The sequence below is a fragment of the Sciurus carolinensis genome, chromosome 6 (genome assembly GCF_902686445.1).
Source record: "Sciurus carolinensis chromosome 6, mSciCar1.2, whole genome shotgun sequence".
NCBI classification, from domain to species: Eukaryota; Metazoa; Chordata; class Mammalia; order Rodentia; family Sciuridae; genus Sciurus; species Sciurus carolinensis.
In genome coordinates, this window is record NC_062218.1 from 72,557,074 (window position 1) to 72,575,546 (window position 18,473).

Sequence of the window (18,473 nt, forward strand, 5' to 3'; positions counted from 1 at the left end):
CAGTTAATAGCTAAAGCTGAAGCAAGAATGCTTTACAAAGAGTTGGAGAATTATTTGTTTTGCTAGTCTTCGTGGAAACTGCCAATTCTGTTTGTGACCAAAAAATAAGAGACATCACTACTACTACTCAGAATTGTCAGTAAACACATTTGTGAATTAAAAGATAATTGTGCATATATCTAGAGATTACATTTTCACTACAGACAGATAATTCTGTATACCTTACAGAAATACTTAGAAGAAAATTACTGTCTATTCTGAGAAACACCCAAAATATTCAGGATGAAGTATTCCAAACAGTAAATGAATGCTTGGAACCAAAGGTCTATGAAAATTCCGTTTATGACTGATGATGAGGCTTCATGATAGGAGCATTTAAAAGTTTTACATCAAGAATTCCTTCTGGCTGGGTGCAGTGGTGCATACATGTAATCTCAGTAGCCTGGGAGGCTTAGGCAGGAGGATTGAAAGTTCAAAGCTAGCCTCAGCAATAGCAAGGCCTTCATAAGCAACTTATGGAGACCTGTCTCAAAAACAAAAACAAAAAACAAAGAATTCCTTCTGGAAAATAAGCAATATGAAAATGGTCTTCTGTATGTATCTGTGTAGGCCTGAATTCCATATTAAAGAATAATATTATACATAGAGACTATTTTCAAAAGTTTTTAGCTTCCCTTTTTCCATTATTACTTTATGACATTCCCAAAGAATAAAAAGATGCTTTTTGTCTAACAGGTGTTGAACTTGTTTTCTCTGGGTGTTTTGCTATAGTTTTGCTGTGGCCTAACTTTGGTTTTAACCAAAAGATAAGATAAAATCTTTGATTAAAGCAGCAAATTGAATTAACATTGATTTCTAAAAATATGTAACCCTTACTTAATAAATGTTTTATAAAGATAGCATATACCCCCTTCAAAAGGTATAAATTATCAACTAAGTACTTTTTGTGTCAAATGATTTCTAGTAATACATACTAAAGGAAGACATGAACTTTGTTATACACCAGATAGGTCATTTAAATTTAAGAACAAGCAATATGTGAAAGATGATATTTTCATTTTAGCCAATGGGGAAACAGTTTGTAAAAAAAAGAAAATATAGAAAATTATAATAAGATAATTAAAATCACTCAATCTACTTAGAGATAATCAGTAAGAACTTTTTCTAATAACACTGTAGTCTTTTTTTAGCACATAGGAAAAGTTTGTATTTGCATAATACTTTTACACTTTGAAATACTGATAAAATTTCAGTAGTGTTTATGATTTTCTAAAATATATGTGGGTGACATTTTCTTTTTTAATAATGTTCTGGTACTGGGGATATTGTTTCTCTAAATCAAGACTGTTTTATATGTTATAAAATCATGTACTGGTTTTTTAAAAAGTTAATTGAAATATTTTAAATTTCTTAGTATATTTTTTGTTTGTATTTTAAAGGCCAAACTGTTTTCAGATAGTAGTTCAGCACTTCAGTGAAGAACATTACATCTTTTACTTTGCAGGAGAAACTCCAGAACAAGCAGAGGTAAGATCCTATTTCTTAAACTACTGGAAACCTTTCAGTTAGCCCATGTTTTCTTTTTAAATTAGAATAGAAAACTACTATTATAAAGTGATAAAAGTGTCTGAAATCTAATCATCTTTTGATTTTAAGATAACTTTCATGTGTAAACAAATTTTTTTTAAAGAAATGCAGAAACAAATGCAGTGAAGGGTTATTTTTTATTTAAAATTGTAATTTAGAAACTATAATGTTGGGCTGGGGATATAGCTCAGTTGGTAGAGTGCTTGCCTCACATGTGCAAGTCCCTGGGTTCAATCCTCAGCAGCACAAAAAAAAAAAAAAAAAAAAAAAAAAAAAAATTCCACCTAAAAAACAAGACTATAATGTCAAATCTGAGAATGCTCATATAAAATCCTCTCTGCATTAAAGGTTATAGATATTCTCAGTGCAATCCAAAGTTAAGTCAGTTAGTTTTGCTAACACATGTTGTTTACCCGTGTCTAAAAAAAAGTTCAAACATCAAGAGGAAAAATATTTTAGGATTTTCTTTAATCTATGTATTCTCTTGGTCTAGATATAATATCTACTTTAGCATTAGCTATTAATCCATATGCAATATCCTTGTAACTTTTAAAAATTTTAAGTAAGTCTTTGAAGAAATGCTTTCAAAAGTCTCCTTTTAAAATATTTTCTTTAAACGTTAATATTTCTGGCATGCTTAGTTGTATTTTGTACAAATATGGATATAGTTCTGCTTTTAATCTACGGAAGGAATTTAAAGATGGCTAAGAGGCAAAACAAAGTGGCTTTATTAGAAGTAGAACAAATTTGCTAACCATGTGTATAAGGCAGATGCTCTTCAAACTTGGAGAGGCTGAAGCAGGAATTGCCCAAGTTCAAGGCCATCTTCAACAACTGATGCCCTTTCTCAAAATAAAAAGGGCTGGATGTGAGGCTTAGTGGTACAGTATCGTTCGGTTCCATCTCTAGTACTATTTAAAATAAAATTTTAAAAAACCCAAACAAATAATAAAAAATGCCTTTGGATCCTAGTATGGGCCCCTGACTCAAAAACTGTGAAACTATCAGACTTAGAAAAAATATGATGCATGAGTCTTACAGCTTATAATTTGTCATATTTCAAATCTTTGTAAAATAGTTCAAATACTTATTTCCCTAATAGTGCCATAAACTTTTGTTTTGTAGGTATGTATTCCTAATTTTAAGATGAGAAAAGTAGGGCTCAAAACATTTTAGTAACTTAGTTTTTAAAATGTTAGAAATCAGTTTAGGAATAGAAATTTAAATGTCAGTATCCTATCTTCTAGATATTTTGTCATTTTCTTTCTTTCTGAAAAAAGATGTGTCACATCTTATGACATTTCAGTTTTTTTTCCCAAGTCTCACTTAAAACGTTGTTTTTATATGCTTTTTCCATATTCTTACTTTCCATGTACCATAAAAAGTCCAAATGAATGATTCTTCTGTGGTTGAACCCAAGTTTTGAAAATAAAAGTTTAGTCATGAGGAAGAAAAATATTTATTTTGTTGATTTGTTGCATTGTGGGGTCTCTGGTTATTTTCTATTTCTGAAAGTTGTGTTAATTGATTTGGATTGGATTTTCTCTACTTTCATATTCTTTAAATAGTGACCATTCAGAGTCATTGAAGGAGCCAACAAACCAGACACAAAACTGAAATAAAGCAGTACAGAGCCTTCCAGAAATTTGTAAGCTAAAGTAAATGTTTAGATTTTTAATAATACTAAATTGGGCTCTTCTTCCAGAACAGTAGATACTTAAACATTTTAAAATGTAGTTATAATTTAAATATAAGGCCAAATGATTTCTAAAATCTAATGTTATATTTAAAAGGTTTAGAAATAACCCAACCCACTTACACATTTCTACTTTCATATTGTGGTCTGAGGTAAAGAATTAGAATGCTTGTCATATCAGTCATCACATTATCAATTGGTTTTGAAATTGGCCTTCTCATAAAATGTGTCAATTTAAATTGTGTCATAGATGGGCTTAAATGTTAAGAGCTTAACTACACACAGACATTTCCTCCAAGGTAGTACTTGTTGAGGAGAAACACTTTTTTAATGTAAATTTTATTTTTTGGTTAATTAATTGGCCACTCATTGGTATACTTAAAATTAATGTAGTGATTCTACATAAACTCAAGCAATTTTTTACACAGACACACACACACATTTGGTTTTTTCCCTCACTCCTTTGGGCACAAATAAAGTGGAGTGTACTCTAGACTAGAAATAGAAATCCAGAGAAAGAAAAACATTTAATTTGAAGAAAATAAATTGACAGTTGGAAACCAAATAAATTCATGTATATTTCTTTCAAATGCTATGTTATTTTTTTGTAGGACTGGATGAAAGGTCTGCAGGCATTTTGCAATTTACGGAAAAGTAGTCCAGGAACATCTAATAAACGCCTTCGTCAGGTGAAACTTTATTTGATTTGTAATTGTCATGTTTCATTATATTTCATTTACTGTGCTTTATCTTTTTATGTTTCTATCTTAACTAGTTTGGGCAATATTTCTGAAGAGAGGTTAATGTTTTCAGGCATTTTAAAGCTGCATAACTCCCATTTGCTTTAGTGGTAGACACAGTAGTTATTTCTTAATGAAAGAATGCTTTCTGTATACCTACATCTGGTTCTTAGTCTATTCTTCAAACCAAGAAAAGCAACTATTTGGGAATTTTTTCTCCTTCAAAAAATTATTTTGGCCTATGCCAAAAAGGCAGAACTGAAAGTATTATTGAAGGGTTATCTGACTTTTGGAATTTTTACTATATTTTACTTGTTTCTGAAACCTACTGTATAACTCTTAGAAACCTTAACAAGGCCTATACTTTGATTGATGGAAAGTTTAGCTAGGGTTTCTCTTTTTCTAGGTATGTGAGAGCAACTTTATACTCTCCAGTTTTTAGCTTTTTTTTCTTCATAGTCATCCTTAGATTCTTGGGGGAAAAACTGGCAAATTTTGACACTATTGGGGTTTTGAGAAAGCTTAATACAATACATATTTATTGACTAAAGAATTTCTAATACACTTGTCAAATTTAATATTCTGTTCTACTGGAAATGGATAAATGGTTAATATTTAAGTAACTAGTTCCTGTAATCCAGAGTCTGGCCCTTCTCGCAAGAACATTTAATCATATACATAATCACCATATGTCATTAAAACATAAAAACTTTAAACATTTTGTAAGCTATGGAAAATTGGATTGAACCTGTGCAAATAAGAGCAAATTGTGTATTTATTGGATTATTGTGTATTTATTTAGCCATGAACTTATCATTTATGGATATAATGTAACCACAGCTAATATTCCGTGAGCCTTTTTTATGCATCAGGTACTCTGCTCTGCGCTATATGTATACTATTTCTAGTCCTTAAAACCTTCAGTGTAGGCTTTTATACATGTTTTAATATATGAGAAAGGCAAAGCTCAAACAGAAAGTCACACAAGTAGATGACAAGAGAAAAAGATGACCTGATACTAGGAGGTAGATGATCTGAGTCTTGGCACTAACACTGATAAGTAACTAAGCTTCCTGGATTTGTATCCTTTTCTATAAAATCAGAAGGCAGACATAGTGTTTGAAAACTATTTTTTAGCTGAGAAATTCTCTTCTGTAGTAATAAAATCTTTCAGTGAAGTTAGCATTTTATAACATTCAAGATTTTGATTCTGGTAGTGCCAGGTGTCTACTCATTAATAAAGAAACCTTAACTTCATTTTCTCTGTATGTTTTTTTTAATGGTAGAAAAGGTATATTTCATTACTCTGCAAGAACAGGAATAACTTATGAAATAAAATTGCATTTTTAGTTGAAGTTTTTAAGTGAGAAAGATTATTTTAAATGCTTAAATGTTGCATTTTGTAGTACGTCATGTAAAAGAAAAGCAGAAAAACAAGTCACTATTTTTTCTTACTTCATAATAATTGTTTTAGAAACCTAATGCACAATTCTTAAAATCTGAGGAAATAATTTTTGTGTTTTCTTCAGGTCAGCAGCCTTGTTTTACATATTGAAGAAGCTCACAAACTCCCAGTAAAACATTTTACTAATCCATATTGTAATATCTACTTGAATAGTGTCCAAGTAGCAAAAACTCATGCAAGGGAAGGGCAAAACCCAGTGTGGTCAGAGGAATTTGTCTTTGAGTAAGTTTTATTTTATCATTACATTAAATCACTTTTTTTTTTTTTTTAAACACCATACTGTATTTTCTTTCCTTTTTAAGATGGGGAGAGTCTCTATAATCTCAACTGTCAGAACAAGGAATCAAGTCTAGATGTTTTAATAGTGGATAATGTTTTTGTGTTGCATTTGTTCACCTTGGTTTTTTCATCTAATTATTAATATAAATTAGCATTACTGATAAGTCCAAAAACATACAAAATGGTTACTAGGGCTTCCATGATTTATTTGAATGAATTATTGGTAGTGTAAGAAATTAAAAGGTGGTAGGAAAGCGTAAATTGCTTGTAGATATTCCTGTATACCAAATAATAAAATATGTTGTCAGTCTAGTTTTTATTCTAGCACACTTGAGATTTTAACAGAAACTGAGGGTTTTTTTAGCACTAAAACTAAAGAAATCAAGTAGTTAGAACATTTGTTAATTCTTTTTCTCCTTGCTTCTGTAGTGATCTTCCTCCTGACATCAATAGATTTGAAATCACGCTTAGTAATAAAACAAAGAAAAGCAAAGATCCTGATATCTGTAAGTTGATATAGAAACTTTCTAAGGTGAAAATAGCATCTTTTATATATTTTTAGCATCATAATGACATATCTTAAATGAAAATTAAAAATAAATGCAAGTACTATAATTTGAGATAGTTCCTCACTATAATCTGAAAGTATAGATTATTGAGAGGATGTATCTAAGGAAGAAAAGTAGTTAAATTGTACATATTGTGAACTTAAGCCCTTAAAACTAAAATAGACATCTCCTTTCCCCAGCAAAAAAAAAAAAAAAAAAAAAAAAAAAAAAACAAACAACAAAATACAAATAAATGGTAACAGTGGTCATTTTTCTGTGGGACTTCCCCTCCCCTTCCTCCTTTCTATCTTTTTAGCTTTTTCCTACTCTCCTATACTTAGCATGTCTAGGTAAAAAAGTACTCTATTAAAACAAATTCTTTAAACTAGAGTATGTTGTTTGTTCACTCTAATCTCCAAATGTTTCTGGTTCTTGTATTAGCAGTACACTTCTTCCCAGCCTGTTGCTAGAACAGATGGCAGTGGGATTTAACATTCACATTAGGGTGAATTAGGTTAATACCTTCTTAAAACTCAAGCTTAGGGAGGGAAGTGATATGTGTTAACTGATAGATCAAAGCCTGAATTTGTCTATAAAATGTTTATTCTGTAATTCCTACATTCCTACATTTAAATATTTAAATGTAACTTTTTTAGTGGTTCCCCATTATTTTCATGATAAAACCCTAGTAATCATAGAGAAGGAAAGCCATACCTCCTATTTGGACTGTAATATCTCTTTTTTTCCTTTACTTTTTCACTTATCCTATTACAAATCAGCTCAAGGGTTACCTGTTTGGAATGGATTTTTAATTTTCGTAGGCTGCATTAGATAGTATTTCTTTAAAAAGCATTAACCATTATTACAGTACTTATCACACTATACCATAATCAATTTCTTTCAAGACCATGTCTTAATCATCTTTATATGCCATGCCCCTATCACAGCCTAGCACACAGTAGGCATTCAGTAAATGAATGAAGTAAGCTATTAAGTATTGAATTTGTTATAGAAAACTCCTTTAATGAAAAGCATGTAACAATATGGTGAAGACTGAAAATTTGATGAAGTAATTCATTTTCCTTTCAAAGTATTTATGCGCTGCCAATTAAGCCGGTTACAAAAAGGACATGCCACAGATGAATGGTTTCTGCTCAGCTCGCACATACCACTAAAAGGTATTGAACCAGGATCCCTGCGTGTACGAGCACGATATTCTATGGAAAAAATCATGCCAGAAGAAGAATACAGTGAATTTAAAGAGGTATTATGTTATTTGCCAGTCTAATTATTTTTAATGACATTCTTAATAGAAACATTTACCATTTAACAAAAGATCCATTAAGTTAAATATAGTAATTTCAAACTTAGTGGCACACTGGTAGCCAGAGGTTAAAAATCATGTAGTATAATTTTGATGTTAAAAGACCAGAATGTGACCAGGTGTGGTGGCTCATGCCTGTAATCCCAGCAACTTGGGAGGCTAAGGCCAGAGGATCACAAGTTCAAGGCTGGTCTCAGCAGTTTAGTGAGCTCCTGAACAACTTAGTGAGAACCCATCTCAAAATAAAAAATTAAAAGGCCTTGGGAATGTAGCTTAGTGGCAAAGAGCCCCTGGGTTCAATCCCCAGTACCAAAGAAAGAAATAAGAAAAATGTGGGCAACAAACTCATTACTGTTTTTAAATAAATTTATTCAGTGGACATACTTTAAATATAACATGAAAAAAAACCCTATTTCATATTAGTCTCACCAAGACTATGTAATGCTGTGAACTTTCAGCCATGTTTTTTAATGTCATTTTTAGCTTATATTGCAAAAAGAACTTCATGTAGTCTATGCTTTATCCCATGTATGTGGACAAGACCGAACACTATTGGCTAGCATCCTACTGAGGATTTTTCTTCATGAAAAGCTTGAATCATTGTTGTTATGTACACTAAATGACAGAGAAATAAGCATGGAAGGTAAGTATGGATGTGTAAAAACTGGGTTAATAATTAGATTTATATGTTATATAAATATGTAAATATTTGGGTCTGTCTTCAAATATATTAATTAAATCATATTGTAAAGTAAATTTTTCTATTTCTTCATTTAAAAATTGCAATTGAGGGCTGGAGTTATGGCTCAGTGGTAGAACACTTGCCTAGCACATGTGAGGCACTGGGTTTGATCCTCAGCACCACGAAAATAAATAAAGGTATTTTTTAAAAATTGCAGTTGAAATACTGGAACTCCTTATGTTGGTTAATATGGGGGGGCTAATGTTTCTAATATGTTCTTGTCATGACAGGTATGTATTACAAGACCTAAGAAAGTGATTTCTGTTTCTAGATCAGTGGCCCATAGAGCTTCACTATTAAGAATAGTTTAGTATACTTACTGTATTGTCTTTTTACTTACTAATTCATTGCATGGAAGTTTGATGTTGGTTACATTTTATTTCTGGCTTCTATAGTAGTTCCCAGGCCATTGAACACACAGTGCTTTTAACAGCTTTACTAATAATGCCAGAATATGTTTCCCCCTAGTACTTTGATTCAGTAACAGCCCTTGCTTCTAAGTTCCCTAAATACACTGCAAAGTCTAGAACTATTTCCTTCTAATCATAAAAATTATAAAAAATGTGTTTGTTAAGGAGTAGGTAAAGTGATGGTACATATTTTACATAATTTTCCATATTATTTTCAATAATATATTTTATTACAGTGATTCTAAAATTATATATAGCTAATAATTTATACTTAGATTTTATGTTATTATTTGGAAATGGATTCAGATTTTCAAAGCATAAAATCAGATACCAAAACAGGCTCTTTTTGATTTCAGTCTTATGATTAATTGGCTAACTGATCTGGGGCAAGTGATATAACCATTCTGAGTGTTCCATGTTTTCACATGAGCATGATGGTATTCATTCCTTTTCCTGTTTATGATCTAATGATTTCACACACATGAAAAAGTCTTTTACAAGAGTTGTTAAAATTACGTCATTATAATCAGTATTTCAGTGCTGCATAGTGCATTTAAATGGTTAAAACTGTTGCAGAAAAATAAATTCATTTAATTTCCAATTTGGTCACCTTAGTAGAGTACTCTGTAAATAATCTTCTAATGTGAATGTTTGTGTAGATGAAGCCACTACCCTATTTAGAGCCACAACACTTGCAAGCACCTTGATGGAGCAATATATGAAAGCCACTGCTACACAATTTGTTCATCATGCTTTGAAAGACTCCATCTTAAAGATAATGGAAAGTAAACAGTCTTGTGAGGTAAGAATTTAATGCTTTAAATATTTCAGCAAATAGCATACATTAATACGTAGTAATTGTCATAATAAATTGCATAGGAAAATATATTTTCTGAAATTATTCATCAAATCAGTTATACATTATGTAGTACATATATAAAAATGTAAAAAACACTTTTTAAAAAAGAGGTACTTTAGGACTAGGGGTGTAGCATGTAGCTCTGTAAAACACACTTTCTTAGAATGTGTAATATACTGAGTTTACTCTCAAGCACCACACATGTGCTTTATTTTGAAATTAGAAACCATTAAGTTGCACTAGAAATTCATGAAAATATTTTGATTTTTCTCCTGCTATACTAATGAATAAGAATACACTCCTTTCTGAAAGTATGCATAACATAAATTGAGTTTTTTAGGGCCTTCAATTGAACAGGTTGTATATCCCTTATCCAAAATGCCAGGGACCAGAAGGGTTTCAGATTTGGGATTTTTTTTTTTTTTTCTTCAAATTTTAGACTACTTTCATGTACACAATGAGGTATCCTGGAGATGGGAGGCAAATACTAAACATAAAATTTATTTGTATACTTCATACTAGCCCAAGGGTAATTTTATACAATATTTTTGCTCCTGCTTTGACTAATATGCACCAAAGGAAGTCAGGTGTGGAATTTTCAACTTGTGGTAACATGTTAACACTCAAAAAGTTTGGTAACTTGGTGCGTTCCAGATTTTGACTTTTCCAATTAGGGATGTTTAACCTGTAAAACCTACATAACACTATATAACATGTAGGTTTGTCCTTACAAGGTCATTCGGGGAATGGAGATTATGAGAAAAGCACATAAAATCATGTTTTTAGTATGACTAAAGGCTTCAATGTGAACTTATAATAAACCATTAAGATGGTGAGAAACTCACATGGCTGTTTTCTTATTATTTTTGTGGTGGAGTAATTAAAAAGAAAGATTGCGATTATACCTTTTCTTTTTGGTTTTGGTACCAGGCATTGAACTCGGGCACTCGATCACTGGGCTACATCCCCAGCCCTATTTCATATTTTTAAAATTTTACAGACAGGGTCTCACTGATTTGCTAAGTGCCTCTCTAAGTTGCTGACGCTGGATTTGAACTCATGATCCTCCTGCCATAGCCTCCCAAGTGGCTGGGATTAGAGGCATGCACCACCACTGCGTGTGGTCTGATAATATCTTTTTGAATTGATACAAAATAAGGAATTAAATGCTGGGAACTGTCAAGATGTTAATTATGGGGCTGGTATTATGGCTCAGTGGTAGAGTGCTTGCCTAGCATGTGTGAGGCACAGGGTTCAATTCTCAGTACCACATATTAAAAAAAAAAAAGGTCCATCCACACACACAAAAAGGTCCATCTACACACACACAAAAAATTTTTTTAAAGTTAATGTTGCACTAAGTTGTTCTTATTTAATAAAGGGAAGAAGTGAGTGATCTAGTGTTGAAAATCTGGGGTAATGCTATAGTAAGTCTAACCATGAAAGTTGACACAGAAATATATCAAGTCTGTAGGGAGTCCCTGAACTATAGAGGGAATTCATACTTTTATAGATAAAAACACTCTATTGACACTAGACCAGAACTCAAGCATCCAGTTTTCAGAAAGGATTATGATTCTGCCTAAGGCATTGGTATTTTCATTAGCCATTAAGTCCCATCCCATTCAGATTTTATGTAGTCAGTTTTTTTATTCAGATAAATACAATTCAGTAATCACTGCTTGCTCTTCAGTTGAGTACTTGGGAATGAATGGTAGCAAGTCTATTAGAAGTTCCATAGAGCAACTACTTAAAATTCCCATTTATGCAAAGGAAAAAGGAAAGATTGATACAATAGAGGAGAATCTTGAAAATAACTCTTTACACAGTGAGTTACTTGCATTTATCATTGCCAAACTTGATTTATATTTATCTGCTCCTTCTTAGTTAAGTCCATCCAAGTTAGAAAAAAATGAAGATGTGAACACTAATTTAGCACACCTATTGAACATACTTTCAGAGCTTGTGGAGAAAATATTCATGGCTTCAGAAATACTTCCACCGTAAGTAGTAAAATTTTCATTTGATAAGAAATTGCTTGTGTTTTGAAAAATGGCTTTTAAAAAAAAGTATATAAGCTGTCTATTCCTGATATTATATTCTGAAAAAGTTATAGTTTTAAATCTTCATAAGGTGAACTGTACGTAAGGAAAGAGTGAAAGTATCCAGAGAGAAATATTCTTAAAGAAAGCAAAATGAAACATTTACATTTGGAAAACAAACCATGCATTTACACGTGGCTTATCTAGTAGTTTGGGAAGTGAATAAAGGGGGCCTTTCATTTCAGATTTAAGGAGATATTAAAGACAAATCTATTTAGTCCGCTCGAATTTCTTGTTCAAAATGTATAAATGTATACCAGAGGGTCGAAATGTGACTGTGGGGTTGGGTGCTCACCAAGCATGTATAAGGCCCTGGGTTCTCTCCCCAGCACTGCAATAAAAAAGAAAAAAGAAAAAAATAAATAAAAAATAAAAAGCGTATATAAGATTTCAGTATCATTCAATATCTGCTGAAGGGCCTCCAGTGTTAGTGAACTTTCTTATTCAAGTAGATGTAGTTTTAACAAGTCAGTGTGGTTTTCCACAGAACTTGTACCACAACAGTTTCTCTATCTTCATTCCAATATTTGATTCATACTTTCATTAAAGATAAGCAGTCTAGGGTCTGGGGTTGTGGCTCAGTGGTAGAGTGCTTGCCTACCATGTGTGAGGCACTGGGTTCAATTCTCAGCGCCACATATAAATAAATGAGTAGAATAAAGGTCTATCAACATCTAAAAAAATTTGGCGATGATAAACTCATTGGATTATGTTTTCCTTACCTTTTGTTAAATGTGTTTATTACTTTTGCCAAAATACTTTTTTTAGGGGAAAGGACAATTGAATTAAAATGTGGTATATTTGAGTAACGCTTTTGGCTGCTGTGAGATCAGTATTTTTTACTTTTTTTCTGTATTGAGATGATTGTGTTATTTTGGCAGGACACTGAGATATATATATGGGTGTTTACAGAAATCTGTTCAACACAAATGGCCTACAAATACCACCATGAGAACAAGAGTTGTTAGGTAAGGCTCATCAATTAATTTGTTACAACACTGTGTACAGCACACAGTGACTTTGTGTGTATGCGTGTGTGTACCTGTATATGTTTATGTATTCATACACATATATAGAGAAAGAGACTTTTGGTGCTAAGAGAGAACAACAGTAATTGAACCATTTATATACTGATTAATTGTAACACAGTCTTTGACTTTGGGCTGATCTTCAGCCAAAGCCTCCTGTTTCAAAGCTTGCTCACTGTACAGTAAGAAGCATATCCCAACCAATACAATATCATTGATGGTACATCAGAAAATGAAGCAGTTTTCTAATTTATTATGTCGGATATATACTGTCAGTTATATTACTCTCAAAAAAAAGTTAGGTACTCACTAAAAGACACAAGTATTAGACAATTAATTTTGAAATGTATATTAGTCCTCTCTCCAATCTAAATTTTGTCAAGGGCTTCTACTTTTCTCACACATGAAGTTTCTCTTGGGTAGCTAGGGGTACTTATAGTTCAGTACTAGGGTACTTTCCTAACATGTGCAAAGTCCTGTGTTAGACTCCCTACCACTACTACGAAAAGATAGAAACAAACAAAAAACAATAACCCCAAAATAACTCTCTTGATTAGTTATGATATATTTAAAAATTATAAATTCTCTATTTTTTGGCTTTAAGGGTGACTGGGAGGAAATGGATTACAAACTATTTCAGCAGAGTTATTGTATGATGGAAATTAACTGTTAAGCACAGTAGGAAATTCTGCTATATTGATTGATATAGTACGACAAGGTGTTTCAGGGGCCATCCATGCCCAAGATGATAATTTCTATTCTTGGTAAGCTTTTAAATATGTGTAGGTTCTTACATATCCCTTTCAAATTTTAAATAATCTCTAAAAACTAACAAAGTAGGTCTGTACACTTGCATTCTTACATGGTTCAGTGTAGCCAGGTTAGGTTTTAGGTTCACAGATCCTACTTAAGTACTGAAATGTTTTCAAGTAAATTTATGCAAGAACCTTAATAAGTTCATTTAAAAGAAATCCAGATTTAAAGATTTATTTAGTCTTATAATTGCTATAAATGCTGTTTGAGAAATAGCTTTTATTTTCTAAGAGTCTAAAAATAACAGTGTAGAATATGTTCAAAGGTTGGGTTATCTCCTCAACAAATAACAGACTGTGCTGATAATCTCTAGATAGAATTTTATAAACTATCTGGGGAATAATGCTTGTCTTTACATAGGTCAAGTAAAAGGTTAAATATTAGTATGGATCCTAAAAGAAAATAACCCATAGGACAATATACATCATCTTGGTACTTAGTGACTGAAGGAGGTACAGTAGGAATATATCTATATAAGCTTACCTCTTAACATCATTACATTGTTCCCCAAGCAAAAGTAGCAGGTAAAATCTCATATAATAGCTATCATTATGCCATATACTTTTATACTGATTTTTGCTATTATTATTTTGTAACTTGACAGCTTTTTATAAACTTTAGATAGAATTCATAATGTTCTGTTCTTTATTAAGAACTCTTCATCATTCTATTTATTGTAAACACTTTTCATTTACCAGTAAGAAGTCCCTTTGGATTCCCACTTTTATGACTCATCAACACAATTTATAACAACCAAGTTGATTTATAACAGACTTTACTGGGGTGTTTTGTGTATAAAAAAGAAAGAGTAATAGGAATTCAAAACTATACATCTACGAAGAGTTTATTTGTACTACTATAGCATCTCAAATTCTTGGCTAAGACAGTAAATGCTGTTTGAAACTTAATATATTCCCCAAATTAATCTAAAACCCAAATTTGGAGAAACTGGGTAATATATATTCAAGAAGGAGATATACCTTTCTTAAAATACAGTGCTTCGATTTACTGTTTTCTTAAACTATCTTTGGGCTGTTCAGCGTTAATTCGGAGTAAAGATTGTGGTTCTATGAGAATTAACAATTCTGTTTATATTTATTTTCTAAAAAAAATTTTCCCTCCCATTTAGTGGTTTTGTTTTTCTTCGGCTTATCTGTCCTGCCATCCTGAATCCACGGATGTTTAATATCATCTCAGGTAATTAGCTTTTGACAAATTTTGAAATGAAAATAAAATTAGCAAACAGTTTATATTACTTGATAAGAATACTCTTAAATTTTGTTTTTGAAAAATTATCAAATTTTAAGACTTGGTATAAAGCACCCTTCCCTTTCATTTTTCAGTTCTTTACCTCTTCTATTTTGCCTTTTAGCTTTTCTTCCATCTACTATTTTAAGCTTGATATGGCAGAATTATACACATTTCACTTTCCTTCTGTCCCTACTTGTGTCTCAAATTCTTATGACATTTTACAGACTGTAATTGGGCTTTTGCAAGTTGGGAACTTTTGTGTGCTCAGTCCACGCTCAATTGATGTACACCTGATTTTCTTTTAAGATCTAATTAAAATTCTACCTAGAGTCATAGTAGTGCTGTTTGTATATGTTAGAGATGGTTCCTTCCATTGAAATTTATATGATGTCTTTTTAAACACCAATAAACGTGATTCAGTTTTTCTTATTATCTACATGTTCATTATGGAATGACTTCTGTAGGCTTCTTTCAAAGAAAGAAATGTGATAGAACTTCAGATGTAATTTTGAGCCCTTATTAATAGAGGACATCAGATCCTTTTTTATCCTTATAATTTAAAACAATTTTTGCAGTTTTGGGGTTTGAACCTGATCGGGGTGCTTTACAGCTTGACGACCTCCCCAGCTGTTTTATTTTTTGATACTGGGATTCACTAAATTGCCCAGGCTGGCCACAAACTTGCAATCTTCTTATCTCAGCCTTCTGAGTTTCTGGGATTACAGGGATGCACCATTGCACCTGCCTGTTCTAATAATTTGAAGCTCAAAACTACATTAAAAATATTTTGGAATATCTTAATTTTTACATTTAGAGCCACCACATCCCAGCAATTATCTTTTATTGCTATTAAAATGATTAAATCTATGAGTCTGTTAAGACTTAAGGGTTGAGAATTCTTTTGGAGAGATTTATGTGAATGTTGGCCTCTTATTTGCTACTCAACAGTATTTACAGCTCAGCTGCTTAAGATACAAAGATTATAATCTAAAAAAATCAAGCAGTCAGGGAGACTACCTATAGAATTTTTCAGGTAAATAATTATTTTAATTTTAATATTTCCACTTATAATATTTATATTTTATATTTACTTTCATAGCTATAAATAATTTTCATTTATATTCAAGTGTTTCCTAACTGAGCTTTAAAATATTTCTGAAGTTTATTAGTAAATTTTATGCTTTTCTCTTCAAAGTAAAGTGGAGGTCCCAGACTACCTTTGTTTTGCTCTTTAAAGTGAATTATCTATACTTAGTGGATTGCAAATAAAGTTGGGAGCCAGATGTTGCTTATACTGCAAATTGCTGAGTGGTTTGAAATTAACTTTGTGAATTGTTGTGAAAGATATATGGAGTGATTGTCTTTAGCAATTAAAATCTTTTTGAGGTATTTTGAAATATTATCAACAAGTTTGTAGTTTCTGAGCTTCATAGTGCCCTTTTTGCAAAACTAGAAGCACAGTAAGTGTATTCATTTTTTCCTTTTTAACTCAAGTTCTTTTGAATTTTGGACAAATCAGGTACTTTTCAAACATTGAGTTCTGAATAGAAGAATGTTACTATTTTAATAACAAAGAAATACCAAAGTACTAAATTTAGAATTGTTTACCTGAAAGTATCTTTGGATTTAGTGTCATTAGCTGTGCCCACTTCTCTTATAGATTCTCCATCTCCTATTGCTGCAAGAACACTGATATTAGTGGCTAAATCTGTGCAGAATTTAGCAAATCTTGTGGAATTTGGAGCTAAGGTAAAAACAATGATACTTTAAAAAGTCATTTGTGAATGAAACCTTGACATGATAAAAGCCATAAAATATAACTCAAATAAATTTTAAGTAGTAGATACTTATATGGTAAAAACCATCATTTTCACCATTATTAGAAAACAAATTCCCTTGCTTTTAAATATAAAAATCACTGAACAAATTTTTTAGTAAAGTCAATTTACTATGTACGTCACAATAAACAAATATTAAAATTCAGATAAGTTTAAAAACACATGATTAAACTAAATAACAACTATTAATGTTCTGGTTGGGATCATAAATCACCTGTTTTTGCCCTTAATATGTGACAAACTTCTTTCCATACATGGAAGTAAATCACTTTTGGATATTTAAATGGCTACTTGTTACTGTTATTGCTATAACAAGTATCATTTTATATACTTCCTTTCAAGCTTGTCCACTTATTTCCTGAACTTTGAGGGAGGATTACAAATTGAAATAAATATGCTATAGCTTTTGCTATGTAAGATACCCCAAAACACCTTTTGCCCTCAGATGTTTTTGCTCCCCACAGCCTTGCTGAAACTCAGCAGGTATTTTCATTTTTTCCCCATGTAATAGGCATAAAGTTACTTTGTGTCTCATTTCATTACTCTTATACGTTCATGTCTACACCTTTGGAGTCGCGTATTGAGTCTCAATGAATTTCTTGTTCATTTTAAGATGTATTAATATTAATTGTTTCATGTTTTATAGCATATTTTAAAGTATTGGATTTTAGTTTGAAAAGGAGTTTATATACACGATTTAACCTTTGAACTTATCTGAATCCTGAGACAGTTTATAAATCATATATTTTAATATTATGGAATGTTACACTGTATTTTATAAATTTCTTAGAATTGCAGCTGGTTCTAACATCTAGATGATTTTTCAGTAATTACTTTGTAAATTTGAATCTACTAGGCTAATGTTATGATTTGTGTTTTGGTCCAGAACTTCTCATTCTTTCATTAAAAATACCTCAGATTCCCTTAGTATAACAGTTTATATCATGTGATTAATTCCTATAAACTGCTACTATGGACATTAGATTTCTAAGAATTCTTGCTTCATGTATAGTTTTTCATTTAGTTGTTTGTTTCTGATGCATATGGTAAATTTTTCCTTTTAATTTTTTTAGGAGCCTTATATGGAGGGTGTCAATCCATTCATCAAAAGCAACAAACATCGAATGATCATGTTTTTAGATGAACTTGGGGTATGTATATAATTTTCAAGTACTTTGAGACACAACAATCAATCAATTCAACAATCTTTAAGAAGATTTTGTATCCTAATATAAGTTAAACAGATTTCATTTTTGTGTAAGTTATAAAGACTAAATTGCATTACATGGTTTATGCTAAGCATACACTATTATGGCTTTTTACCTACCTGTGTAATATTTCAGTTTCTGTCTTGCTGTTCATTATCCTCTTAGCTATTCCATATTAGTAACTGTGATATTTATGTCTTTTTATCTTTTTTTGAAACAAGATGGATAACCCACAGTTCTGACCAGGTTAAATAAGTAAACAGACTAGAGAATGAATGTTCCTGTGGCTTTTCTAGGAGTAAAATGTGGATTTGGTGTTTTGCTTCAATCAGTGTTTCTACCTATGCCTCATGCTGGCCTTTATATATAATGAAACTTGATTATAAAATTAAAATGGGGATTATAGTTATAACTTCTAAGACCCTGCATTTCTTAGTAAAGTTAAATTTTCTGGATTACATAAGATTTTTCAGATTGAATCAGTTTTAAAGTCAGTGCTAGTATTTCAGTTCATGTACAGAAACTAGAAGCATAGCATCTATCTATGTGCGAACTGAGCCAAATGTATGACCTTAAGGAATGC

The 18,473-nt window shown here is 31.5% G+C and overlaps 1 protein-coding gene across 1 annotated transcript in view; it reads left to right on the forward strand.

Moving 5' to 3' along the window:
- The window catches only part of Rasa1 (RAS p21 protein activator 1), a 107,662-nt gene that overhangs the window by 85,036 nt on the left and 4,153 nt on the right, over positions 1-18,473 (forward strand). Inside the window, exons 12-23 of the mRNA XM_047555874.1 lie at positions 1,440-1,527; positions 3,895-3,972; positions 5,553-5,710; positions 6,197-6,273; positions 7,407-7,579; positions 8,123-8,282; positions 9,451-9,593; positions 11,538-11,653; positions 12,634-12,720; positions 14,723-14,790; positions 16,505-16,593; positions 17,756-17,833. Coding sequence (XP_047411830.1) covers positions 1,440-1,527; positions 3,895-3,972; positions 5,553-5,710; positions 6,197-6,273; positions 7,407-7,579; positions 8,123-8,282; positions 9,451-9,593; positions 11,538-11,653; positions 12,634-12,720; positions 14,723-14,790; positions 16,505-16,593; positions 17,756-17,833 — 1,315 coding nt within the window. The remainder of the gene's footprint in view (positions 1-1,439; positions 1,528-3,894; positions 3,973-5,552; positions 5,711-6,196; positions 6,274-7,406; positions 7,580-8,122; positions 8,283-9,450; positions 9,594-11,537; positions 11,654-12,633; positions 12,721-14,722; positions 14,791-16,504; positions 16,594-17,755; positions 17,834-18,473) is intronic.